Source organism: Sphaerodactylus townsendi, linkage group LG13, assembly GCF_021028975.2.
Source record: "Sphaerodactylus townsendi isolate TG3544 linkage group LG13, MPM_Stown_v2.3, whole genome shotgun sequence".
In the NCBI taxonomy this organism is placed as follows: domain Eukaryota; kingdom Metazoa; phylum Chordata; class Lepidosauria; order Squamata; family Sphaerodactylidae; genus Sphaerodactylus; species Sphaerodactylus townsendi.
The window spans coordinates 42,425,298-42,451,841 of NC_059437.1; the positions used below are offsets into that span (position 1 = coordinate 42,425,298).

The following is a 26,544-nucleotide window of genomic DNA, read 5'->3' on the forward strand; positions in this document are numbered from 1 at the left end:
CAATGGCAAACCACTTCTATTTGTCTTCTGTCTTGAAAATATTAGGGGTTCGACATAAGTTTGCTGCGACTTGACAGCAAAAGGGAAAAAAGGAAGGTGTGAATAGAGGGAGGGGGCAATTGGCATGCTCTCTCTCTCTCTCTCTCTCTCTCTCTCTCTCTCTCTCTCTCTCTCTCTGGCTAGCAATATCATCATTAAACACTTAGCAATTGCCATTCCAACAAAACACTAATGCGATTGCCTCAGACAGTGTAGGAAGGAGTTGTCTAGGCTCTGTGGTACACGGCATATGCATCACTTCTGAAAATCTAACCGCAGGCTTGAGTGAGAGGTAGGTTTTGGTGGGGGAGAAAGTGCTATTAAGCACCACAGGGAGCACTGGTGAAGAAAAGAACTCATATCTGCTCATTAGCCAGAGGATGGGCGAAAATTAATGAAACAGAAATGAGTTTGGGATTGCTTTTAATACAATAGAAATGGCTCTGGTGAGACCATCCCTCATTCAAAATGACATTGGATTGGAAGGACGATGCCTGCCCGGCACTCCTGTTCTTGGCAAAAAAAGGCAGAGCGTTGTAAACCCCCCCGCCCCAAAGTACTTTGCCCCATTACTTCTCGGTTTGGTGGCAGCGCAACGAGGAAAAAGTTCTCCCCCCTCTTTTAGATTGCTGTGCTGGTTTTCAGTCCATAGCAATTAAAAACAAAGACAAAACCCCCCCACACGTGATAGCGATCAAAAATCGTGAACCTCCACTTGCAATGACAAGTCCATTTCCACCCTTTCGTCTTTGTGCATGTTTGAACCAGGCTTTATATTTCAGTCATTCTAATTCATTTGACTCCACGCAAAAGCATCCAAACAGCCTGCCTTGGTGAACTCACTGCATAATAACTAATAATAAAAAGCTAGAGGCTGAGACTCCATGAAGAAGTGTGTGTGTACAAATGGGGCGGGGAAAGATAATAAATGGTTGAGAAATTTCCCGCAACCCAAACCTACCACTCAGGCCCCTTCCACACATGCAAAATAATACACTTTCAATCCATTTTCAATGCACTTTGCAGATGGATTTTACTGTGCAAAACAGCAAAATCTACTTGCAAACAATTGTGAAAGTGAATTGAAAGTGCATTATTCTGCATGTGTGGAAAAGGCCTCGGTGGTGCTATGTCTTAGGGCTCAGGCAGGCCTGTTTCCCCATTTTTCTTTGTTTTCCGTTTCTTCTCATCTTTAGCTGGTCAGCACTTCCTGGAGAACAGCAAGCATGCTCAGTTCATATTTCTTTCTGCATATCCATGGAATCCTACCCCCTCCACAACTCAGAAACCCGTTTGCTTCACGGGGAGCCAATTTTATTGTCCTCCTGACAGTTACTTGAATGAGAACCTTGGTCAATTCCCACCCACCATTAGATGTGCGCTCCTCGCAGCAAATACCCCGGGGTCCTGCAGCACTCCCCACTACACCAGCAGTGACAACGCAGCGACAACACAGTCACCCCGATTCTGCCGCTCCTCCCACCCCTCAGCGCACATCATTTCGGATCCTGGTCGGAAGTACACCTTTTTGAAACCACGCGCCGAACACGGAGCAGGGGTCCCCTCCACTTTCACTTTTGAAGAGGGGAAAGGGCCCTTGATGTACCCCCTTCCTCCATATGCAAAAACTCTGGTGCGACAGATAGGAGGCTGTCCTGTTCCATACCGTGTTTCCCCAAAAATAAGACAGTGTCTTATATTAATTTTTGCTCCCAAAGATGCACTATGTCTTATTTTCAGGGGATGTCTTCTTTTTCTGTGTTCTGTTCGTCAGGCATGCTTCCAAACAAAAACTTTGCTACGTCTTACTTTCGGGGGATGCCTTATATTTCACACTTCAGCAAAACCTCTGCTACGTCTTATTTTCTGGGGATGTCTTATATTCGGGGAAACAGGGTAGATGTACAACTGCCATTCAGCTATTTCATACAGAGCCTATAGGAATATTGCTCTGGTAGCCAATCTCCTTTCATAGCAGAAATGGAAAATTGGGGAGGGGGAAGAACAGGAGCTAAAAGTTGAGGGATGCAGGAGGACATTTAAAGTTGGGAATTCTCTCAGCAAGGCAGCATACAATTTCAGCTCTGCTGGTAGTGTGGCAGAGTGGGTTTAACTCTACCTCTGGGAGAGGAAGGAGCTCCGCAGTGCAGAGTGGTAAGCTGTCGTACTGCAGTCAAAAGTTCTGCTCAAGACCTGAGTTCAACCCTGACGGAAGTCCAGTTCAGGTAACTCCTCAAGTCTTCTATCCTTCTGAGATTGATGAAATGAGGACCCAGCTTGCTGGGAGTAAAGTGTAGATGGTTGGGGAAAACAATGGCAAGCTATCCCATAAACCAGTGATGGCTAACCTTTTCGAGACCGAGTGCCCAAATTGCAACCCAAACCCCACTTATTTATCGCAAAGTGCCAACCCAGCAATTTAACCTGAATGCTGAGGTTTTAGTTTAGGAAAAAACGGTTGGCTCCCTCTTCTTCCACCCCACCTGCTTGAGCAGAGGCCAGCCTGCTCTAGCCTCCAGCAAGTCCCACGAGCATCGCTCTGTGCCTCTCTAGCATCTCTGCCTCCTCTGTGCGCCCCCCCCCCCACTCAGGCAGCGGCCACCTGAAGCACAGGCACCAAGCCCGCCAGCCAAGTCCTCCCTGCTCACTGCAGTCTGCGCACGTCGTGCTCAGTGGCCCAGGCCAGCCTAGGTGTGTGTGTGTGTGTGTGTGTGTGTGTGTGATTTTCCAGCCCCCACATGATGAACTCTGTGTGCGCGTGCCCACAGAGAGGGCTCCGAGTCCCACCTCTGGCACCCGTGCCATAGGTTCGCCATCACTGCCATAAACATAGTCTGCCTATTAATAAAATGCCATGTGCACAGGAGATTACCATTTCCCTTTACCTGGGAAAGGAAAGAGTTGTGTGGCCTGTCTCTGGTGATGACCAGACATGGTAACTGCAAGTTTTAGAGAGAATTCACCACATAAATTATACATTAAAAAATCTTTTGTTCCTTTACTAAACCTTCTCCTTCAGTGATCTTTGTATCTTCATGCTTTATACAAATTTTATGCTTTATTGTATCTTCATGCTTTATACACCATGCAGCCAACTGTGAGGTAAACATGTGATGTTATAAAGACACCTTGTAACTGAGGTGAAAATTTACATCCCATAACCAATTAGGCTCCCGAAATTCATCCAGGAGGCAATGTGGGTACCCCTAGTTTTAAGAAATGCCTGTCACACCTGGGCCTAGTATGCTGTTCACTGCCTTTGTGATAGGTACTCAGACACAAGGTTTTCTATTAGAAGAAATGAGGATGGCGGGCTGAGAGAACTTTTCTTCAGAGCTGCATGCAGTGAAGGCCTCTTAAGGAGGGAAGAGAAATGTCTTGGAAGCGTTCAAAACTTGGGTTGCAATGGCACAAGACAGACAAGTTAAGTGGCGCCCTGGGACCGCTTCTCTCAGCCTCGTTTGAGGAAGCTTTGCCCTTCTCCAAACACAGGTGTCTATCTGCAACTTCAAAGCCTCACACTTCAGAGAAGTCCTCCAATCTTCTAACAAGATTCTAACATGATGTCAGCGTCACTGAAGCACCTGTATCTTCTTGCCAAACAAGAGTGTCTCACACAGAGTTCTTTTCACCAAGGAAAGGAGGTTTTCTTGGGAGGGGCTGAACTTTCTGCTCGAAGGAGATGAAAAGCAACAGGGACACGAAACAAAAACAAATCCCCCATGAGACAAAGGATTTTGAAGATAACAGAGAATCAGGGGTTGGAATGATTGAGCCCAGAACCACCACACAGCAGGGGCTAGTGACTTGAACCATTAAGCTGGCTGGTTAAAAGGGTAAGGTTGCAAAACTCCAGGTGGCCCCTGGAAGATCTCCATTATTGAAGACGATCTCCAGATGAAGAAGAACAAGAGTTTGGATTTATATCCCCCCTTTGTCTCTTGTAGGAGACTCAAAGGGGCTTACAATCTCCTTGCCCTTCCCCACTCACAACAAACACCCTGTGAGGTGGGAGGGCTGAGAGAGCTCTGAAAAGCTGTGACTAGCCCAAGGTCACCCAGCTGGTGTGTATAGGAGTGCACAGGCTAATCTGAATTCCCCAGATAAGCCTCCACAGCTCAGGCGGCGGAGTGGGGAATCAAACCCGGTTCCTCCAGATTAGAGTGTGTAACCCCTGTATAAGAATGGGATGACTCAGGGCCTTTCCCCACTTACCTTAAGCCCCGCGCTACTTGAGGAGAGTAGTGCGGGGTCCCGGGGCACTCCCCACGAGAGGGGCGGCGACAGCGCAGCCGCCCCGACGCTGCTGCTGTCGCGCCCCCTCAGCGCGCGGCATCCCTGGCACTCTTGCAAAGGGTGCCTTTTCATGACCCCGCACACAGCGCGAGGTCGTGGGGACACCCGGACGCACGGCATAGGGGGGATCAAGCTGAGTGGGGAAACGCCCTCAGAAAGGGGTGGAAAGAAGCAGAATGCTGCAGAACTCATGAGGTTTGAGGAAGCAAGGCTATCAGGCTGGGACCTTGATTGATTTTATTAAGCCCTTAACACCTTGTTTAAGGTAACTGCAATGTTGTTGGGAATTAGTGGGAAGGGAGTTTATTTATTTTTTGGTATATTGTAAATATTAGAATTTATTGTTTCAGGGTTTTTGTGTATGTAAATGGTGAGAGTTTTCTGGGAACCTTCATCATCTTGAATCCCGTTCACCAAGCCTCTGAAGTCTTCAAAAGCCAACCACCAGCAAAGAAGAATTGGACTTGGCAATTTCAGTAGACTGTAAATATAAGGACTTGAAATTGCAAACTTAACAGGACTGTAAAGTGTAAATGTTAAATGTTTTAAAAGTGTTATTTGTTAAGAGAAGTAAACTGTTTTGTTTTAAATTCAGTTCTTCGCAACTCCTTCCAAGTACTGCCCCACAGAACCCACAGAAAGAGGTTACAAGTGCACCTGCTCTTAACCACTACGCCACTGCTGCTCCTTTTCACCAAGAGCAGTTGCCCTGGAGCAAAATGGCTGCTTTGGAGGGTGGCCTCTATCATAGTATACACTGCTGAGATACTTCCCCCCCCCTTCCCAATCCCCCTCCCCATCCCCATGAAATAAACGGGTCCACTGAATTAGGGAAGAACCAATATCATTCTCTTTTGAAACCAATTAGTATAGCGAGCCCACTTCATGTTTACAACTTTCTGCACGAAGGCTCCTCTGCCTGTTGCAAAAAGCAAGATCTCAGCGACATGGGGTTGAATATACAAGCGGAGGTTTGCTGCAGATGTTCACCTGTACAGACAGATCTATGGGAGTTGGGCCTGTGAATGCAGTGTGGCTCTCCCCAATCAGCACACGGCATATGCAGCTCTGAATGCTTGAATACTTTTGTGATGAATTAACTGGTAGCAGCTCCCCTACAATCCCCTGTGAGGACACTGGAAGGTGACTAGCATTCCAGGTCGGAAGAAGTTGGTTGGTGTTTGTCAGGCCGCTGAATTGAGAGAAAAATGAATAATGTTTTGGGAGGCCAGGGGAGGCAAAAATTTAAGGAATATGATGACAACAATAAGGGATCACTGTCAAAGCTTAGAACATATATGAAGGTAGGCAATTTGGGCATAACCTTGAACTATTCCCCCCCCCCCCAATATTTTGTGACTGCTCTTCCATCATTTCTCTTTTCTGCAGTCTGGTCATTGTGGTCACTTTATCACAGGTTTTGATATCTGTATAACCTTAGCATAAGCAGTTGGCCCTGAGGATTGTCATGCCCTTATATAAAAAGTACACAAGCGGTGCTGTAATCACGCATGCACTTGAGAGTAATTGTGTTCAGTTCTGGTCGCCACATCTCAAAAAGGATATCGAAGAGATAGAAAAAGTGCAGAGAAGGGCAATGAGGATAATTGAAGGATTGGAGCACCTTCCTTATGAGGAGAGGCTGCAGCGTTTGGGGACTCCATTAGTTTGGAGAGGAGACGGTGAGGGGATAATGATTGGAAGTCTATGCAAAATTATGCATGGGTAGAAAATGCTAGGACAGAGAGAAATTTTTTTCTCTTTCTCACAATACTAGAACCAGGGGGCATTCATTGAAAATGCTGGGGAAGAATTAGGACTAATAAAAGGAAACACTTCTTCACGCAACGTGTGATTGGTGCTTCGAATATGCTGCCACAGGAGGTGGTGATGGCCACTAACCTGGATAGCTTTAAAAGGGGCTTGGACAGATTGATGGAGGAGAAGTCGATCTATGGCTACCAATCTTGATCCTCCTTGATCTCAGATTGCAAATGCCTTAGCAGACCAGGTGCTCAGGAGCAGCAGCAGCAGCAGAAGGCCATTGCTTTCACATCCTGCAGGTGAGCTCCCAAAGGCACCTGGTGGGCCACTGCGAGTAGCAGAGTGCTGGACTAGATGGACTCTGGTCTGACCCAGCAGGCTAGTTTTTATGTTCTTATGTAAAGGACCGGGGTTGGCTGCAGGGGGCCAGCTCTAGCTCCATTCCAGAGTTAACTGCCTGAAATGGGAAGAACTTTCCACCAATGGCTGAACTTCTCCACAGGATCAGTCCTACCCCCAAGCTGCTCAAGTCTTTACCTGGTACTGTTTTGCTGATAACTCGATTTTGGAGACAACTGACAGCTTGTATCCTGCTGTGATTTGTTAGCCACCTTAGGCATCCTTTTTGAACAGGAAGGCAAGGTATTAAATAACTAACGGAGGTTTGTTAATAACTAATTGAGATGTGCTAACTTCATTTTACTGGGGAAAGAAAACATCTGGACCTCCTTTAACAAGACCAGGAGCTCTTTCATTATGGAGAAGAAGAGTTTGGATTCATACCCCCGCCCAGTGGTGGGATCCAAAAATCGTAGTAACAGGTTCCCATGGTGGTGGGATTCAAACTGTGACGTAGCAGCTCTTAAATGGGGCTGAAGGCGGAAGGCACTCCATTTGGGGCGAGGGTGGGCATCTCCGGGGGTGGGAGGCATTCCTGGGGCGGGGCTAAAAGCTTGGCAAGGGACGCAGCCATCAGCGCCAAAGTCCCTTGGGCAGGAAACAAATGCACGCAGGTGCAGGCTGCCACGCATGCCGGTGCACCTCCTGCTAGACTGCTTCAAGTTCTGCGTGCTACTGCTGAGAGGAGAGGCGTAACTAAGGCAAAAATCACGTGGCAAAATCACCAATTAGTAACCTCCTCTCGGCACACACAAATAATTAGTAACCTACTCTCGGGAACTTGTGAGAACCTGCTGGATCCCACCTCTGCCCCCACCCCTTTCTCTCTGGTAAAGAGACTCAAACTCTGTTCCCTTGCTCGCCCCACAACAGACACCTTGTAAGGTAGGTGGGAGAGTTCTGAGAGAACTGCAACTAGCCCAAGGTCACACAGTACCTTTCATGTGTAGCAGTGGGGAAACAAATCTAATTCACCAGATAAGAGTCCGCCGCTCATGTGGAGAAATGGGAAATTAAACCTGGTTTTCCAGATTAGACTCCACCTGCTCTTAACCATTATACCATGCTGACTCTATGCAGTTACACAATTGCCCGTTCCAGTCAGGGAAGTTGCCACTGGTTAGATTCCCATTCCTGAATGTCAGGGCCTTTCCCCACTCTCCCCTATCCCCCCTATGCCGCCGGGCTCTTTGCTCTCCAGCGCTGCTGCATCCCTATGTAGCTGCAGCTACCTTGGCGTCCCCCTAACGACCCCACACAGAGGGCTGCCTTTGCAAGAGCGCCAGGGATGCTGCGCGCTGAGGGGGTGTGACAGCAACAGCGGCAGCGTTGGGGCGGCTGCGCTGTCGCCGCCGCTCTCATGGGGAGTGCCAGGGGACCCCGCGCTACTCTCCTCAAGTAGCGCGGGGCTTAAGGTAAGTGGGGAAAGGCCCTCAGACAGGCCACCTGGTTTTCCCTGGAAATGGGGGTGTCAGCTTTTCCATTCCCAGTATAGCTTCACCTGCCTGCCATCCCATGTCTTCCCAGAGAGGGGTCTTGGATCATTATCAGACTCCACTGCCCTGCTGGCACCTCTGCTGAAGCCACAAATTGCTTTTTGAATAGATCTACAAAAACCAGTCTGCTACTGCAGCGCTTGGAAAACCAGCACCCAACCAGACAGGCAGAGGTTCTTGCTGCTCAGTTGCAGAAGATGTTTTAATTTTATTTGGGTTGGAATTGTTTGTTTCTGGAGTGCTTTACCAAAGTTTCTTACAGCAACTTTCAGAATGCCCCTTTAACTGCAGGCAGTCCAACAATTAAAGCTAGCAGTCACGGAACTAGTTATTTGTGTCAAATGTTCAAAATATCAGAAACGTAGAATTAAGGGATATTAAAGACACTCCGAACCACTACATAGGAGAGGGGCCGTGAGCCTGAACATTTTCTGTTAGGTTATTGCCAGGATCTCGTGGGACCTGCACACAGACCTTACATCCTAAACCTCCCGAAATTGCTTCGTGATATTTCTTGAATAGATCTACAAGAGTCCATTAGATGGAGAATAAATGCCTTAGGAAAACAAAACCGTCATGGGCTATGAGGATAGTTAAAAGGTATGTAAGCTGCATCTAGCTCAGTGATGGCGAATCTTTTTGAGACCGAGTGCCCAAATTGCAGCCCAAAACCCACTTATTTATCGCAAAGTGCCAACATGGCAATTTAACCTGAATACTGAGGTTTTAGTTCAGAAAAAATGGTTGGCTCCGAGGCGTGTGTTACTCGGGAGTAAGCTTGGTGGTAGTCGGTGGCTTTGCTTTGAAGCAACCGGGCAACTCTTCCAACAGGTGAATCACGACCCTAGGAGGGTTTACTCAGAAGCAAGCCCCATTGCCAGCAACCGAGCTTACTCCAAGGTAAAGGGTTGCGCTTTAGTACTTCGCATGAAAATCAGTGGGATTTAACAGTGCTTAACAGAGTTACCTACACTGCTACCCCAAAACTAAGTCTTAGGTTTAATGCTAATAATGGAGCCCAGCAGCCCAGGCCAGCCTAGATGTGGGGTGGGGGGGACTCTGTGCGTGCCCACAGAGAGGGCTCTGAGTGCCACCTCTGGCACTCATGCCATAGGTCAGTGGTGGCGAACCTTTGGCACTCCAGATGTTATGGACTACAATTCCCATCAGCCCCTTCCAGCATGGCCAATTGGCCATGCTGGAAGGGGCTGATGGGAATTGTAGTCCATACCATCTGGAGTGCAAAAGGTTCACCACCACGGCCAAAGGTTCACCACCACTGGTCTAGCTTATAAAGTGACTGGATAATTCAGGCATCCCCATCCAAAGCCCGAGGCGGCAGGGGACATCATCACCATCGTACCATCTCCAGAGGGCTTTTAGGTGGCATGGAGAAAGAGGGAGAAGGAAATTTCCCTGGCCACTTGAAAGCCCTCCATTGCCTGAAACAGAGTCACACCACCCTGGCACTGTATTCCTGGCACCAAAGCCCAAGTGGAAGCCTACTAATGTCAGCTGAACTCTCGGAAATGCCCCCAGCCATACCAGCATCCTCAGGGATGCCAACACAGATCTGAAGGCCAGTCTCCCTCCCAGGTCAGGCACCGCTGGAGTCTGCGATGCTCACCCACCCACCTCCCAGTTTGCCCACCCATGTTCAGATTGGGCTGTTATCTGGCACTGCAGAAAAGAGTGTGGTCCAAGCAGGTCAGAAGCAGAAGTCCCCTGTTGCAAGACACAGTGATGTATGCTTCCACTCTGGGGCACAGCCTTGACAATGATATTAAGGCTAGTGGGGATGTAACAGAGAGTCCTGCTGCCATGTAGTTTGGACTTATGGCATTTGAGCCTGGGAACCATTCCCTGAGTTTGAGGAGGAGGAGGAGGAGGAGGAGGAGGAGAAGAAGAAGAAGAAGAAGAAGATTTATATCCCCCCTTTCTCTCCCGTAGGAGACTCAAAGGGGCTTACAATCTCCTTGCCCTTCCCCACTCACAACAAACACCCTGTGAGGTAGGTGGGGCTGAGAGAGCTTCAAGAAGCTGTGACTAGCCCAAGGTCACCCAGCTGGCGTGTGTGGGAGTGCACAGGCTAATCTGAATTCCCCAGATAAGCCTCCACAGCTCAGGCAGCAGAGCTGGGAATCAAACCCGGTTCCTCCAGATTAGATACACGAGCTCTTAACCTCCTATGCCACTGCTGCTCCTTCTAACTGGCTCCCTGGGAATGCAATCCCTTGTATTAAAACATCTACACAATGGGGCCAGGTACAGAAAGGTGAGCTGTTTCTACAAACCTACAAAAAAACATGATTGCAAAACAATCTTAATTTTTGTTTAGAGAGGATAAAATAAGATAGATTTTTAAATTCTAAGATCTTGGGAGTGCTTCATGAGCCCTTGGCAGATACTGAAAGCATGTTGGGAGGGGGGCGGGGAAGCAAGCAGGACAGAAAATCGTGAAGCAAGTTGGGGGGAGCAAATCAAATAAAAGTGGAGCAAAAAGGGGGGAGAGAGATGGAGACTGGAGGGATGGAAGCAGGGGAAAGGGAAAAGATGAACGGGTAACAGAAGAAAGGAAAGACAGGAGGGAAACGCTGGAAGAAGCAAAGTGGTTGCATTTCCACGGGTTGACACAAGGAGAGATGGTTTTTCAAGTTTGTGGACGATAGAAGTGCAGCCTTGAGGTTATGACAGTATGAGTCAGAGGAACCAGATCTGCTGAATTCACAAGGAAATACAGTTTCTATGCCTGACACAGCTGGGAAAAAGCACTTTCTACTGCTTCACCAACTTGTTTTCTCACACTACAGAAGTGGATCAAGAAACAACCCAAGCTCTTAGTTGAGCCAACTGAAACGAGGATTCCTCAACCCGAAGCAGGGCAGCACGATCCTTTCCATAACATCAGCCTTACCAGAGAGCATCATCCCCATATTATCTGGGTTCAACTTTAACGAAATACTCTTACATTCAATCCTAAGTGAAGTTATACCCTCCAGAGGGTGTAACCCTTCAGAGGACTGCATGATCAAGTCCTTGGGTAGCATTTTTTTGAAGATGCTGAAAACACCACATATAAATAAGTGAAGTAAGCATTCTTGCATGAGTTCAAGGTGCTTCATAGACATTATTTTGTAAATAATGTTGCCTCACAGCAATATCCTTGTAAGGTAAATCTGTATCATTGGCTCATTCCGCACATGCAGAATAATGCACTTTCAAACTGCTTTGAATGCTCTTTGAAGTTGTGCGGAATGGCAAAATCCACTTGCAAACAGTCGTGAAAGTGGTTTGAAAGTGCATTATTTTGCGTGTGTGGAAGGGGCCACAGTTTCCATATTGAAGAAGGAGAGAACAAGAGTGGATTGCCTAAGGATACATAGAAAGTTCAATACAAATGCAAATTTCTAACCGCAAAATTGTGGACTTATGGCCTGATCCTATGCATATGTACACTGAACATATGTCCTATGAACTTATGCATGTGTCCTACTGAGCTCAGTAGAGCCAATTTGCAAGTAAATCCACATCAGATTGCCTGGTCCCTGAACTCTTCTTCCACCACTTCCACCACTGACCTCATAGCACCCATTTTAAGAGTTTGCAGACAAAAAGTCTCTATTACCCGTCTCTCATACCTTGACAATCTCTTGAGCGATCTGCCTTGTTTTGTTGAAATCCAGGACGACTTTGGCATCTCTCACCACTGAATAGAGCGTCCGTCCTTTGCACAAGCTGAAAGAAGAGGAGAATTGTAACTTCGCCCGTTAGGAAATGAGGGAAACCAAACTTACCAGAAGCGCCACAAGATCTCAACAGGAAAACCTCAGAAAAGAACAGAGGAAGTATTTTGGTTTCTTACCAAAAGCAACTGAATCAGTGCGGGATTCCCATATAAAGCTGCCTTGTACCCGTTGATCGCCCTGGCTCAGTAGCGTTTACTGTGAATGGCAGCAGCTCTCCAAAGTCTTGGGCAAAGAAAGGCCCTTAATATTTACTAAGGCCCATTATGCTTGGATTGCTTTCCTTGGGGCTCGCTGCCATGCAGAGGGGTCTGCATCATTTATTGATCAACATGGATTTCCCAGCTACTTTTAGCATCAAATAAGGAAGGGAAAAATACAGGCATAATACAGGTAACTGTAAACAGAACAGTGGCCCCTTTCGCACACGCAAAATGATGCGTTTTCAAACCACTTTCACAACTGTTTGCAAGTGGCTTTTGCTATTCTGCACAGCTTCAAAGAGCACTGAAAGCAGTTTGAAAGTGCATTATTCTGCATGTGCGGAATGAGCCAGTGAGTGTGGGAGAGTTTTAATCAGGGAATTAAAAGCCTTGTTTCCCCAGCGCCATAGTTCATCCCCAGCTCTAGAAGTGGGTTTTCATCCTTAAATCAGCCATCAAGAGATTCCATCATGGAGGACCAACACTGCGTAGCTTAGTAGTAACTGCATCGGGATGTTTGTTTGCTTTTGCTTAGGGTTTGGCATATTCTTCAGCTCCAAGCCAGCCAGTGAAGGCGTTCTTCTAACAGCTGCTCATAGAACCAAGACCACAGGGAAAGACAAAAAGTAGCAACCATATAATAGTGGGTAAGATTCACCCATCTTCCTTTGCACACCTGTTGCAGAGAGATGTATTTATGGAGTCTTAATTACCGAATGCAGCTGCTGCAAAAGGGGGGAGGGGGAAAGGGGGGGGGAACACCCTGAAACCAATTAAAATTGTATTTACATCTGAATCACGTAATGGAGTCTGTGGGTGGATTCTGCATCGACTTTCTCCACACAAAGGAGAGCTGCCCCCCTCCCCAGGTTCTCATACCCACCTACGCTCATTACAGGCAGCTCGAGACGAAGCAAATGAAATACCTGAGCCCAGATAATAAACCACCAAAAATAAAACCGGCTTCTGAGAATCACAGGTGTTGATTTGATCAGGTTTGATCCAGCAAATGACAGAAGCGCTGTGGTTGTAATTGCTCTTGCCACCCGCCCACCGTGGCCACCTTCTCATCTTGTCCGTTTCTTCTCAGCTCATGACACTGGAGTTTGGGGCCCGCCCTCCAGAAGCTACGCTCAAAGCACTGGGAGGCAGCAGACTTGAATGGAGTAAGCTTTGAAAGAGAAGCATTCATCTGTCACAAATTTGGGTTAAGTTCTGGATTCCTTCAGTCCTTTCAAACTCTCCGATCTGACTTCAGTTCAGACAGCGGACCTAAAATAAATGCTTTTGTCACAAGTTCGAGACAGTTGATCGGATTGTCTGCCAAGGACATAAGTCGTCTGCAAAGAAATTAAAAACAACCGTTCCCCCCAAAAAAAGGATGCCTCAACGGTTTTACTAACAAATAAACATTTAAACTATGATTTTTTTTTAAGTGGCTCAGACGGGTTTAATAAAGATGCTGTCATTAAAAGCTGCTAGAGGTATTTGCAGGCTTTAATTCCAGCTTGCTGTTGGGGAACAACTTCTTTTTTTTTTTTACAGAGAACATATAGGAATAATTTAAAGAAAAATTAAATTCCGGAAAGTTTTCTTGACAAAAAGGGAAAGGGTGTGTGTGTCAAGACCTGAATGTTTGGTCTTGCCATCACTCTCCAGGTGGGACCAGGGGCTGTGGCATCTGGGATCACTCTGAAATTAAATGAAGGGGATACCCCCCCAAACTCTCCTCTTCTTGACCTGGATTTGGTGGTTCTGAAACACCCATTTTGGAAGTATGGAAGAATCCACTACGAATACCCAATTTTTAAATCCCAAATGTTATGTGGAGTGTTGTGTATGTGCCATTTGCTGCTGCCATCAGTTCCTGCGATTCATGCGCATGTTTTTCTTCTGTGACCAATGTGCGTACATTGTGATAAAACATGGCAAAAAAGCATACTTTATCAGGTTTTATATGCATTTGCCTCAAAATTCTTTTGGTGCAGTGTTTTACCAGTATGCAGGAGCATGTATGCAAAACAACGTTTAGGAATGCAAAACTCCCAGGCTGATTAGTTGCTTGCTTTCATTTCACTATCTCACTGCTTTGGCTGGCCTGCCTGCTTCGGAATGACCTTCCCACAGAATCTTCTGAGAGTGTGGTTATCTGGTCTCATGGGGAGGCACATGGCTGTACCCACTTGCGAGAAACTCTGTTGGTTAACTGGATTGGGGGAAGAGGCTGCTGTAATTTCTATTGGGGGTTTTTCCACCTGAATTCAGACTGGATAATAATCCAAATCCAGTGTGCATCTCTATAGATTCGCTGTCAATAAAGAAAAGATTTCATTCATTTTTGAGTGTGCTTTATTCGAGAGATCTTAGAGGACACAACAGGGAGGGAGGGAGGGAGGGAGGGAGGGAGGGAGGGAAGGAAGGAAGGAAGGAAGGAAGGAAGGAAGGAAGGAAGGAAGGAAGGAAGGAAGGAAGGAAGGAAGGAAGGAAGGAAGGAAGGAAGGAAGGAAGGAAGGAAGGAAGAGAAAAAAATGAAAGTGGGGCTTCAATCTCTTCAATCTGATCAACAAAAGAGAAATTAAACAGGGATACCCCCCCCCCCCAACTCTCCTCTTCTTGACCTGGATTTGGTGATTCTGAATCACTCATTTTGGAAGTATTACCAATCCACTACATTTGGGAAGTATTACCAATCCACTACGAATACCCAATTTTTAAATCCCAAATGTTATGTGGAATGTTGAGTATATGCCATTTACTGCTGCCTTCAGTTCCTTCGATTCAGGCGCACATTTTTCTTCTGCGACCAATATGTATACATTGTGATAAAACACGGCAAAAAAGTATACTTTATCAGGTTTTATATGCATTTGCCTCAAAATTCTTTTTGTGCAGTGTTTTACGCAGGAGCATGCATGCAAAGCAATGTTTAGAGAACGCAAAACTCCAGACAAAAAGAATCTTGAGGAAATCACATCCGTGATCTTTTCGGGCAGCGTAAATCCAAGGCACCAGCTGCCAGTGTAATGCAGGGAATGACTGGGAGGAAGCCAACTAATGTTGACTGCTCCCCTGGCCATGCCCCTGCTAAGCTGGTGGTGGCAGCAATGGCCGTGGTCCACTGGTGCGGAATCCAGTGCAGCTTCCCACTCTCAGGGAGTGGCACAGCAGCCGCACGCTTGCGGATCTGCCCCTCCACTGGGGCAAGTCCCCCAGGGAATGCAAATCCACCAACACTGCACAGCTCCCACGAGCAGATTCACACACATACCCCTTTGGGTGGGGCTGTTTGATAGCACTCAGAGTTCTTCTTGATTTACATAAAAGAACCAAGATGATTTGTAGAAATGACTGTGGACTGCAGAGGTCAAGGAGACAGCCCTTTTGTCTTTGGAAGCAACAGTTCGATTTGTTGCAATGGCCTCTTGAGGAAATCCCTTCGCTTTCTATAAGTAACCATCAACCACCCTCATTTTTCGGAAGTAATATCCAGTCAACTTGAATATATGCTGAAGTATCTTCATTTATCCCTGCTGAGTGGCAGCTTTATCTCTTTTAGTTCTTGGGGGAAAATCTGTCTTTTTGCTGCGTCAGAACCAAATGTCATGTTTCACAGGCATTAATCTGTCAGTTGGAACGAAAGAGTAAGCTTCTGCAGACACAATTCAGGATTTATCTACGAAGATGCGAATCTGTCTGAAACAATAATTGCAAGCCCTGATAACTTAAAAGCACAGTCTTCTGACCTTAATGGGGGATGGTGTAGCATAGCCTGAGGGACAAGAGCACAAGACAGCAGCCAAAGTCAGCTATGCAAAGCACTTATTGGCAACTCCCTGTGGAGTCAAAGGCCTCTTCCTTATTTCCCTCTGTATCCGTTCTTCGAGTAACACAATACTATACAATCACCACTCCACTGACCTATTTGGCTGACAAAGTACCATATTTACTCAGAAGAAAGACAACCAAGAATGTAAGATATCCCATCCCCACAAAAAATGATTACTGGTGTAAGTTGTTCGTGCATGTAAGATGACCCCTTTTCCTTTACGGCATACCTGGGGGAAAAAACCCTAGTCTTAAATTGGAGTTAATGTAGTACATCAGTGATAAAGTTCAAGACTCATAGATATGGATCTCATGGATCTGTTCTTCTTCCCCTTCCCCTACTCTGGCACTGGGCGGTGGTGGCGGAGGAGGAGGAGGAGGAGGAGGAGGAGGAAGAGTTGGATTTATACCCCCCTTTCTCTCCTGTAAGGAGACTCAAAGGGGCTTACAAACTCCTTTCCCTTCCCCACTCACAACAAACACCCTGTGAGGTGGGTGGAGCTGAGAGAGCTTCAAAGTACTGTGACTAGCCCAAGGTCACCCAGCTGGCACAAGCTAATCTAGTTCACTAGATAAGATTCCGCAGGTCAAGCGGCAGAGCAGGAAATCACACCCGATTCTCCAGATTAGAGTGCACCTGCTCTTAACCACTACACCATGCCGGCTCTCACACTTGCGCCTGAGGAAGCTGCAGCCGTTAGCATAACAGATTTGCAGGACCCAACTCATAATGAGACACATGGGTCCAAAAAGTGTGAGGAAGCTTGGAATCAAGGAAAAAGAGGACTGGCCCACGGGCAGTGCATTTTTTCAAGGCAATGCTCCCAGTGTGCCAGTCTGGCCCGAACAATATGGAAGACAGAACTGCCTAGCTGGATCCCAAGTTCCAAAGAGCAAAGAAACTTCCTCCGTGTCCACTGCACATTCCCCGTCACAGCTCATCTCACTAGCAATGGGGCTGCTGAACCCAGCCGGCAGGAAGAAGCGTCTGTGCGATTGTCCCATTCCTCCCCTCCAAGGAGAGCTTCTGTGAATCAAGTAGCCAATGAGGTTTGGAAAGGCATTCAAAGCAATTCTGAAAAAAGCTGTGGCAGAAATTAATGAGAAGGAATGGAAACAGTCCATCTTTCATGGTCTTTGCTGAGGAGATTCATGTCTCTGAGCAGATGGTCTCTAATAAAAATAACAGCAAGGCAAACAGAGAAGAAAGGGGGGGGGGGAGGAACTCGGCCAATGCCTTACATTAAAAACAATAATAATAAAACCACAAGTTCATGGGCAAGACAGACAATATGGTGCAGCAGTAGAGGCACAGAGTACTTAGAAAAAAGGATGGGTAGAATCCCCTCTGGTTGGAAGAGTGGAACGCTCTCATAGGGCCTTTTGCTACTGAAGAGCGACTACCATTTAAACAACTGGGGTGGGTGAGGTGGGGAAGGAAGTTAAAAACCAAGAATAAAAATGCCCTGAAATCAGCACAATGGAACACACTTATAATGTGAGGAGGCAGCTGTCAGGCAGGATAGGGTGGGTGGGAGCATTCAAGAAGAACCCATCTGGGTGCTTGCAGTGGTTTGGATGGCTGCTCACCTGAGATGAGGATTAAATATACCCCTTGGTCCTTTTACCACGTCCACGATCTGCTTTTCTACATCTGACACATGGTCTCTACTTTAATCCTTATAACAACTCTGTGAGTATGCTTGAAAACATGGCTGACGCACGATATTGCAGTGGTGGCGAATCTATGGCACGGGTGCCAGGGGTGGCACTCAGAGCCCTCTCTGTGGGCATGCGCAAACAGAGTTCATCATGTGGGAGGGGGTGGAAAATCACCCCCCATACACAAATCTAGGCTGGCCTTTACCTGGGAGTAAGCTCAGTTGCTGGCAATGGGGCTTGCTTCTGAGTAAACCCTCCTAGGATCGTGATTCATCCATTTGAAGTGTTGCACAGTTGCTTCACCAACCTTATTCCTGAGTAACGTGTGCCTTGGAGCCAACCATTTTTTCTAAACTAAAACCTCAGTATTCAGGTTAAATTGCCGTGTTGGCACTTTGCGATAAATAAGTGGGTTTTGGGTTGCAATTTGGGCACTCGGTCTCGAAAAGGTTCGCCATCACTGCGATATTGCATGAATTCTGTAGCAAAGCAGATTGATTAGACAGAGGCACGGAGAATAGGTTTTACAATAGCGATTTGCTATGGTGACTAAAGGGAGTCTCCTGGATTGCAGACTTCTGCTGAAATTATTATTGATCTCCTGACTGCAGAGATCTGTTTCTCTGGCTGAAAACACTGCCTTGGAGAGCAGATTCTATAATGTCACATTTCTGCTTCCTTTCCCTCTCCAAACCAGGACTTTCTCAGGCATCTTACCACTAAATCTCCTGGGATTTCCCAAGCCAGAGTTGGCAATCCTACTTCTGTCCAAGCGATCAAACAAGGATTGAAATAAACAATTTATTCCAGGTTCTGTTCTGTCGCACATTTGTTGACAGTAATTCATTTGTTTATTACTGACAATATTTATATACAGTGTTATCGTTTTTAAAAGCTTTCAGAGCCGAAGTGTGTATTTGGTAATGGAACATGGGATTGTTTGCTTGCTTGCTTTGTCATTACCTGAAAAGATATCTGGAAATCCTGCAATTTAATAACTCAAAAGCAAATAGATAAAGACTTGATCCAGTCCCGGAAACTGAATAATTAAAAAACCAAACCAACCAACCAACCAAGTATGAAACATGGACATCAATTTTTCTAGTTTGGCTCAATGGGAATTTCTCTTCTAGTCTCCTTAAAGAAAGTTCCTGGTATGAGAATCCCACTATTGCACTCCTCTTGCTAAGTCACCTTCTATCCTCCAGTTTCCCCAAACTAACCATTAGAAGGCAGGCCACAAATCTGGGGAAAAGTTGTGTGAAATGATCAAAACACATATAACAATTAGGCAATTGGCTTCATTTTCTTTTGATGTAGTGCTTTAAATTGTAAGCCTGTGCGTTCATGTGAATCAGTAATGTGGGAGGGGGGAGAGAGAGAGACAATTCACAACTACCCATGGGCCAGTTCCAAAATTATGACTATTGTTGGAGAAATGCTGGAATTGAAACCGAAATTCAGTCGAAGTGGGACATCAATTTGTGACACATTGGAACAATAGCGAGACAGAAAATGGGACATTTGGTTCAGTCTTGGGGGAGCCCAAACAGCTCAGACAAGCCCAAGATTATAAGAACCAGGAAACTAAGCCATAATTAGGATAGAAAACCACCAAGGAGGGCAATGACAAACCACTTCTGCTTATTTATCTTTTGCCTTGAATACCCTGTGAGAGTTGCCACACATTGGTTGCAACATGACGGCACTTATGATTTTATGCACCCTTCCGCTGGGAACACAAAAAGCCCACTCTGTAATGCACCAGATGCTCTAACCTCGTGGTCTTCTAAAGAGTGGACCACAGCCGTACATTATGCCGGTGTAGAAGATCATTACTGCATCAGGAAAGCTTTGAACGAACATGAGCCTATGCAGTAGACATTCACCTCCAAAAATTGTTGGACCACCTAGCTCTCTGCTGTATATTCTGATTGGCTGTGTCTCTACAGGGTCCTGGGATCCATTCCTAAAACCTACCTAGATCTTTGAACTACAGATTCCAGGGACCAGAGGTGTAACTCCAAGGGAGAGGGGAGGTGCGCAATGCACCAGGTGCACACCCCTGTGGTGAGGGCATGGTGGGGCATTCCAGGGGCGTGGCATGGCATTCCGGGGGCAGAAGACTCACCAGTGCACTAGGCACTCCCCACCTTGCTACGCCTCTGCCAGGGACTGGAACCTTTGACCATGCAAAGCATTTCCTTAGCTACTGAACCACTAGCCTTAGTTTCGCCCAAGAAAGAATACTGCAAAGCAAAGCTGCAAGAACCAGCACCAAAGTTTGTTGTCGTCTAAGGGAAGCAAAGAGACAAGAGACCTGCGGAGTCATCGTTTTCAAGTGCTCTTGATTGACTGATGAACAGCCTATTGTGAAGTGACGGCGGAGCCCGCTAGAGTTTTAAAAGAGGGAAGAACTTCATGCATAACCATAGCAAATCACATTGGCAGTTCCCATACAGCACCTACGGCTATTGAGAACCCACCTGCAGGATCTTTTCAAGGTCTTTCTTAACAGGGTTACGTCTTCCGGTTTCTTCAATGCCACAGGTGCCAAAGAAAAAAACGCAAGGAGGCAAAGATCATACAAAACGCCTCTGCTTCCCACAGAAACATGCTGTGCTGGAGTATTGATTCAAGACAACAAAGATTCTCAAGGTTAAGAAGTCTATCTATGCATGTAAAATAAACTTCCCTTTATAAGATACGCTGCCTCATTCACTCCCAGAGTAGTTCATAATTCATATCATTTATCTGGCACACTCTGCTTATCAATGGATATTTGCATCTGTAAACCATAACCCCAGCCTCGGCAACCCACGTGGAACTGCACCGTGTCAGATAAGCACCCTGCGCAGGGTCTCAGCACCATTAAATGTGCCAATTAGAAACACCTGCGCAAGGTACTCCTTCGCAAACAGCCCGTCCATAACCGACAAGGGGTGTTCATTTGTTAAACAAGCTCTCTTCACTGCTTTGTTGGCCCTTGAATATGGCGTGTCTAATCCACATGTAGACCAAAAATAGGACAAAAATGTTTGTCAGATTTGCGAAAGATCCCCCCCCCCCCCGAGAGACACGTTTTGGAAGAGAGTTTGCATTTATATTCCCACTTTCTCTCCTGTAAGGAGACTCAAAGAGGCTCACAATCTCCTTTCCCTGCCCCCGCCACAACAAACATCCTGTAAGGAGGGGGGTGCTGAGAGAGCTCCGAAGCTGTGACTAGCCAAAGATCACCCAGCTGGCATGTGTTGGAGCGCACAAGCTAACCTGGTTCACCAGATAAGCCTCCACAGCTCAAGTGGCAAAATGGGGAATCAAACCTGGTTCTCCAGATTAGAGAACACCTGTTCTTAACCACTAAACCACATTTTATTCTTAGCAGACTTCTAGGCCACCCGAATCCCACACACGAGAAGTTTAAGATACTTTTTGTGAATGTACAGCCAATTCTTTTTGTGAATTTACAGCAAATGCTTCCGTCCCATGAGCTTGGAATCTGGAATTATTCCCCACTGAGGTCCCTCCTCTTCCCAGTGTCCATCTCCAGGAATTTTCCAAACTGGAGCTGGCAACCCCAGCAGCAGCTGCCGCCGCCGCCGCCGCCGCCGCCGCCGCCGCCTCCTCCTCCTCCTCCTTCTTTGCAGCAAAAGAAGTCATTCCAAGAGTGGGAAAACTAGCATCATTTGCCTAGAGAACTACACATTTCACTTTGAAATTTAGATTTTCTCTCTTGGCAAGGCTGCACTCCGGAGCAAACAACATCAATTTCCTAATAGTACTCCTGCCTCTAAAGGACTCAAGGACTATCAACAACCTTCCGGAATGTATTGAAATATATCTCTCATTTTATAGATGTTTATAGCAATTTATATAGCAATCTGCAAAACACCCCACTTACTGGGGAATGGCCTGTTGCAGAGGCTGTGGGGATTCCAAATGAATCTGAAATGTTGCTCAGCCAAGCAGGCACAATCCCTAATTGGTTTTTGGGAGGGGGGGGGGGAGTCCTTTAGTCCACCTGGGCTGAAGGCAGCAGAAAAACGAATTAAATCCGCCTTGGTTCGTGCAGGAGCAAGGGCAGAAAGCTGCAGGAATGGCCCTCTGACGGTTTCCAATTGGGGGCAAAGAGAGCACAACATGGAAGTTTTTAAGAGAGAGGGTTTTTTTTTAAAGAGTCAGAACTCTTTTTAAACAGCCACGACATGTGGTAATCCATTCTAATCTGTGTTCATTGTGGCTTGCAAAAGACCAGATGAATTTCTGGAAATGGGCAGCAGTGGGACAAAAATCAAAAGGAAAATAACATTTTCTTACCCATCGCTACATTTTAAACTCATGCTTCACATAATGAAGCCAACAAACACAGTTGTACCCTGTCTCTGTTGCCCCGACAACCCTGTGAGGTGGGTTAGGCTGAGAGTGTGGGACTAGCTCCAGGTTTCCCAAGCTGATTCCATGGCACAGAAGAGTTTGGATTTATATCCCTCCTTTCTCTCCTGTAAGGAGACTCAAAGGGGCTTACAATCCCAGATAGAAGGCTTTGAGACCAGAGTGAAGTAAGAAGAAGAGTTTGGATTTATATCCCACCTTTTCTCCTGTAAGGAGAGTCAAGGGGGCTTACAAACTCCTTTCCTTTCCTCTCCCCACAGCAGACATCCAGTGAGGTAGGTGGGGCTGAGAGAGTTCCAAAGAACTGTGACTAGCCCAAGGTCACCCAGCAGGAATGTAGGAGTGTGGAAACACATCTGGTCCACCAGATAAGCCTCTGCCACTCAGGTGGAGGAGTGGGGAATCCAACCCGGCTCTCCAGATTAGAATCCACCTGCTCTTAACCACTACACTACGCTGGCTCTCATAGTGATGGATACCCTTAGGATTCTTCAGTAGGGCAAACAGAATTGAAAAAAACCCAGAGTGTGGAAAGACATCTCAGCACATGCAGCAGTCCTGATCCAAACCGGGCTTCCGTGCACTAGCGTGGAACTCCCAGTATGAACCCAATAAAAAAAGATGTCTGGCCGCCACAAGGACTTTGCAACGAGCAAATCAGACCCAGTAAGCTAAGAAGGTTAGCTGATTTTTTTTATCAGTGGAGGCTAATTGCAGGAGATCATTTCTGGATATCTGGGTCTCTGCCTCTAGGTTTGGAATAAGCAATCTAAAGAAGGTGACAGCCTTCTTAAGGGGAGGGGAGGGGAGGGGACGGGAGGGAAACAGGAAGCAGAGACCAAAAGCTGGGATTTTCTAATGGGAATTGTTTGGGGAATGGGATGCAGCCTTTGAACAGCACAAGTTGCTTCCTGGGAACCAGAGTCAGACAGTTCTGGCTGCTTATTGGAGTGAAAGTGTTTCCACTTAAGCTCTGCTTGTATATTTGCAAGTAAAGCAAAGGTTACAAACACACCAGAAAGGTGTTCATTGTTCTAATCCAAAGGAAAGAAAAGCCAGCAGCGCTTGCCCTTGGTACTTCTCACTGCTCGAGGAAGCAAGGAGCCATGTAACAATGCTATTAATACTTTAGGAAGAGCAACTTCAATTATGTATTTATGTGAAATATTTATGACCAGCCCTTTCAACCTACCAAGTCCCTAAAGTGACTTACGGCAGTATAGAATCACCATCATACAATATATATTTTAGGAATCATAGCATCGGTATACAAATTGACCCAGCCGAACAAAAAACACTAACAATATTAGTATTGTTATTCTAAAATCAGATGCCACCCAAAGGCACCTGGTGGGCCACTGCGAGTAGCAGAGTGCTGGACTAGATGGACTCTGGTCTGATCCAGCAGGCTCTTTCATATGTTCTTATGTTCTTAGTAGATGATAATAAACTTAACAGAGACTTGCCTCTATTTACCAGAACAATATTAGTACAGATCATAGGACGGCTTACAAAATTAGCTGCAAAAAAACAGTCACAAATGCAAAGTTTGTGCCCAGTGCTAACTAGGAACATACGTGACATGGGGAAAAAATGAAAATATTTTTGAAAGCAAGCACAAAGCAGACCATTATCATGACCACTTTTTGATTCTGATTGGCTAGGAAAATGCCTGTTCTGGAAGGGACTGCACTTTCCCTGAAGAATTAAGGATTTCAACTTTGCTTCTGAAATCCCAGACAGTGGCTATGAGCAAGAATGGCATTTTCTGATAAAGACAGGCTTCCTCTAATGGAGAAGTCTTTCTTTGACCATGGTGGAATGCAGTCCTAGGATCCAACCCAAACACGTATGTTAATTTTATCAGTAAAATTTCTCTTGAATCTAATTAGTGTGGTTGGCAGAAAAGGACAACCGCAAATTCATGCCAAGCACGAACTTTCAAATTAGAGCAGTGTGGCTGGGAATTTGACCATATTCCTATACTAGGGGCTGGGGGTGGCCAAAGAACAGAGTGCTGTGTTAGCCACCATGCCCTGCTTATAGGCCTTTGGAGGGCAACTGATTGTTTGCTGGGTAAAATTGGATGCTGGTCAAAGAGTATCACGGGCATGACTCTGAAAGATTCTTCGGGTGTTCTTTTATGAAGTCAGCTATGGGCAAGAAGTAGAGTTGTTGTAAGATAAGAGTTACACATTCTCTCAGCTTAACACCATCCCAAAATGGGCAGCAGCGTTTTGAGCAAACAAAAACTTTCAGACAATCTTCATAGTAAAGCACATTACAATGGAGATGGTGTGTGTCTGTGTGTATAGCAGTTATAGGTTTAAGCCAGTGGTGGGATCCAAAAATTTTAGTAACAGGTTCCCATGGTGGTGGGATTCAAACTGTGGCGTAGCACCAATGGGGCTGGGCGGGGGGGGCACTGAAACAGAGGCATGTAGCCGAGGCACTGCATTCCTGGAAAGGCAGGGAGCATTCTAAATTTGGGCGGGGCTGTGGCAAGGACACAGCCACTGCACCAGTCCTTGGGAAGGAAACGAATGCACGCAGGCACAGGCTGCCACGCACGCCGGTGCACCTCCTGCTAGACTGCTTCAAGTTCTGTGCGCTACTGCTGAGAGGAGGGGTGTGACTAAGGCAAAAATCACGTGGCAAAATCACCAATTCATAACCCCCTCTCGGCACACACAAATAATTAGTAACCTACTCTCGGGAACCTGTGGGAACCTGCTGGATCCCACCTCTGGTTTAAGCTAGACTCTTGAATACCCACGTTCAAATTTCCATACAGAATGATCCTGGGGGGCAGTCACATTCTCTGAGTCTAAACTACATGACAGTGTAGTTCTAAACTGAAGAAGGGAAGAGCAAATAAGTAAGGCCCGGAATATGCACCCCTTTGGCTGTGAACTAAATACACACAAGTGGACAACGCAGATTCTGGAAGAACGGAGAAGCCTAAAGGTAGGCTGCTATGATCTATCAGAAGCCTCTGTAGAACATCTTCCACATGATGGACCCCTAGCCACAAAATCCCAACTGAGTTAAAGCTCAAAGCAAATATTTCCAGCTACAAGAGACCGTGAAATTTATGTCCAACTCGAGATGTGAAGGAAGGATGGTTACCCTTGAATGCTTTCTGGGCTTTTTTCCCCGCGGAGGTGCTTTTGTAGGGAAATTGGAGTACAGAAATAAGACAGCTCCAAGACGATTAAGTCTTCCCGTCCTTCCATCTCTATCTCCCCACTTTTCTCAGCTCCACTTGGCGAAAAGTGCGACCATGATGGATATTATTTAAACAGTGGAATTTTCTTGATGGGTGCCCTCACCAGCTGGCATGCAAGATAAGGGCAGTCAGCGTTCCCGAGTTGAAGAGCAGGCAGGGAAGCAGGGAAAGATTGGTTTTCTGCACAAAGTGGCCACAGTCCCTTTGCGACACACAAGCTATTTAGGAGAAGCAAATTCAATGCATTTTGATTGGAAGGCACCCCCTTCCATTTGGAGGGGCTGTCAGAGGCAGACAGCCCCCCCATTTCACTTGGGGAAAAAACAACAACAGAGGCAACAGGTTACAGTCACTTTACTTCATCTCCTCCCAACCATAGTGGAAAATGAGCCAAGCTGAACACCCAGTAGCCGTTTGCCTTCCTTTGAAAAGACTGCATTTGTAATTGGCTTGGCAAGGCCTAGCAGTGTAGAAAGCAGGTTTGACCCCTTTCCTTGCCTTTGAAGGCTCCTAGTGTAGTCTCTGCTCTGTGTTCTGACTGATCTTTTGAACTCCAGGAGGCAGCAACGGAAAAGAAGTGGGGGGGGGGGGAAGCCTTCATTTGAAGAGACAAACCCTTCTGATTAAAAAATGTCCTTGACAAAGGAGAGATAGAGGCTTCTCCCGCACATGCTGAATAATGCACTTTCAATCCACTTGCAATGCACTTTGCTGCTGTGCGGAGTAGAAAAATCCACTTGCAGACAATTATGAAAGTGTACTGTCAAAGGTTTTCACGGCCGGAATCGCCCAAACACAGGATGACTATAGGCCCATGGTGGCGAACCTTTGGCACTCCAGATGTTATGGACTACAATTCCCATCAGCCCCTGCCAGCTTGGACAATTGCTATAGGCAGTAATACAATCAAAGAGAACAAAGGACAGGCTATTTCTATTCAGATGCTCTCACCTAGTGACCTTGCTATCTTCATTGTTACTCACATGGTAATGGGTGGATCCCACTCAACACATGTAAATCTAGCTTGCTAATTGCACCCTTTACTTGGCCCTTTCCGCACATGCAGAATAATGCACTTTCAATCCACTTTCAATGCACTTTGCAGCTGGATTTTACTGTGCGGAAGAGCAAAATCCACTTGCAAACCATTGTGGAAGTGGATTGAAGGTGCATTATTCTGCACGTGTGGAAGGGGCCCTTGTTAACAGATAATAGTTCCTTCCCCCACTCTGGACACTCCATTAGGTATATATATATTCCACTTGCTTTCCTACCATCAGATCCTCTGAAGATGCCAGCCACAGATGCAGGCGAAATGTCAGGAGAGAATGCTGCCAGAACGCGGCCATACAGCCTGGAAACCACACAGCACCCCAATTATGAAAGTGGATTGAAAGTGCATCATTCTGCATGTGCGGAAGGGACCATAGATAAAGAGTAGTAGTAGTAGTAGTAGTAGTAGTAGTAGTAGTAGTAGTAGTAGTAGTAGTAGTAGT

At 46.4% G+C, this 26,544-nt stretch overlaps 1 protein-coding gene across 2 annotated transcripts in view; it reads right to left on the minus strand.

Moving 5' to 3' along the window:
• The window catches only part of KSR2 (kinase suppressor of ras 2), a 257,007-nt gene that overhangs the window by 36,106 nt on the left and 194,357 nt on the right, over positions 1-26,544 (minus strand). For both annotated transcript variants that reach the window (XM_048515057.1, XM_048515058.1), the window contains exon 15: positions 11,633-11,729. In XM_048515057.1, coding sequence (XP_048371014.1) covers positions 11,633-11,729 — 97 coding nt within the window. The remainder of the gene's footprint in view (positions 1-11,632; positions 11,730-26,544) is intronic.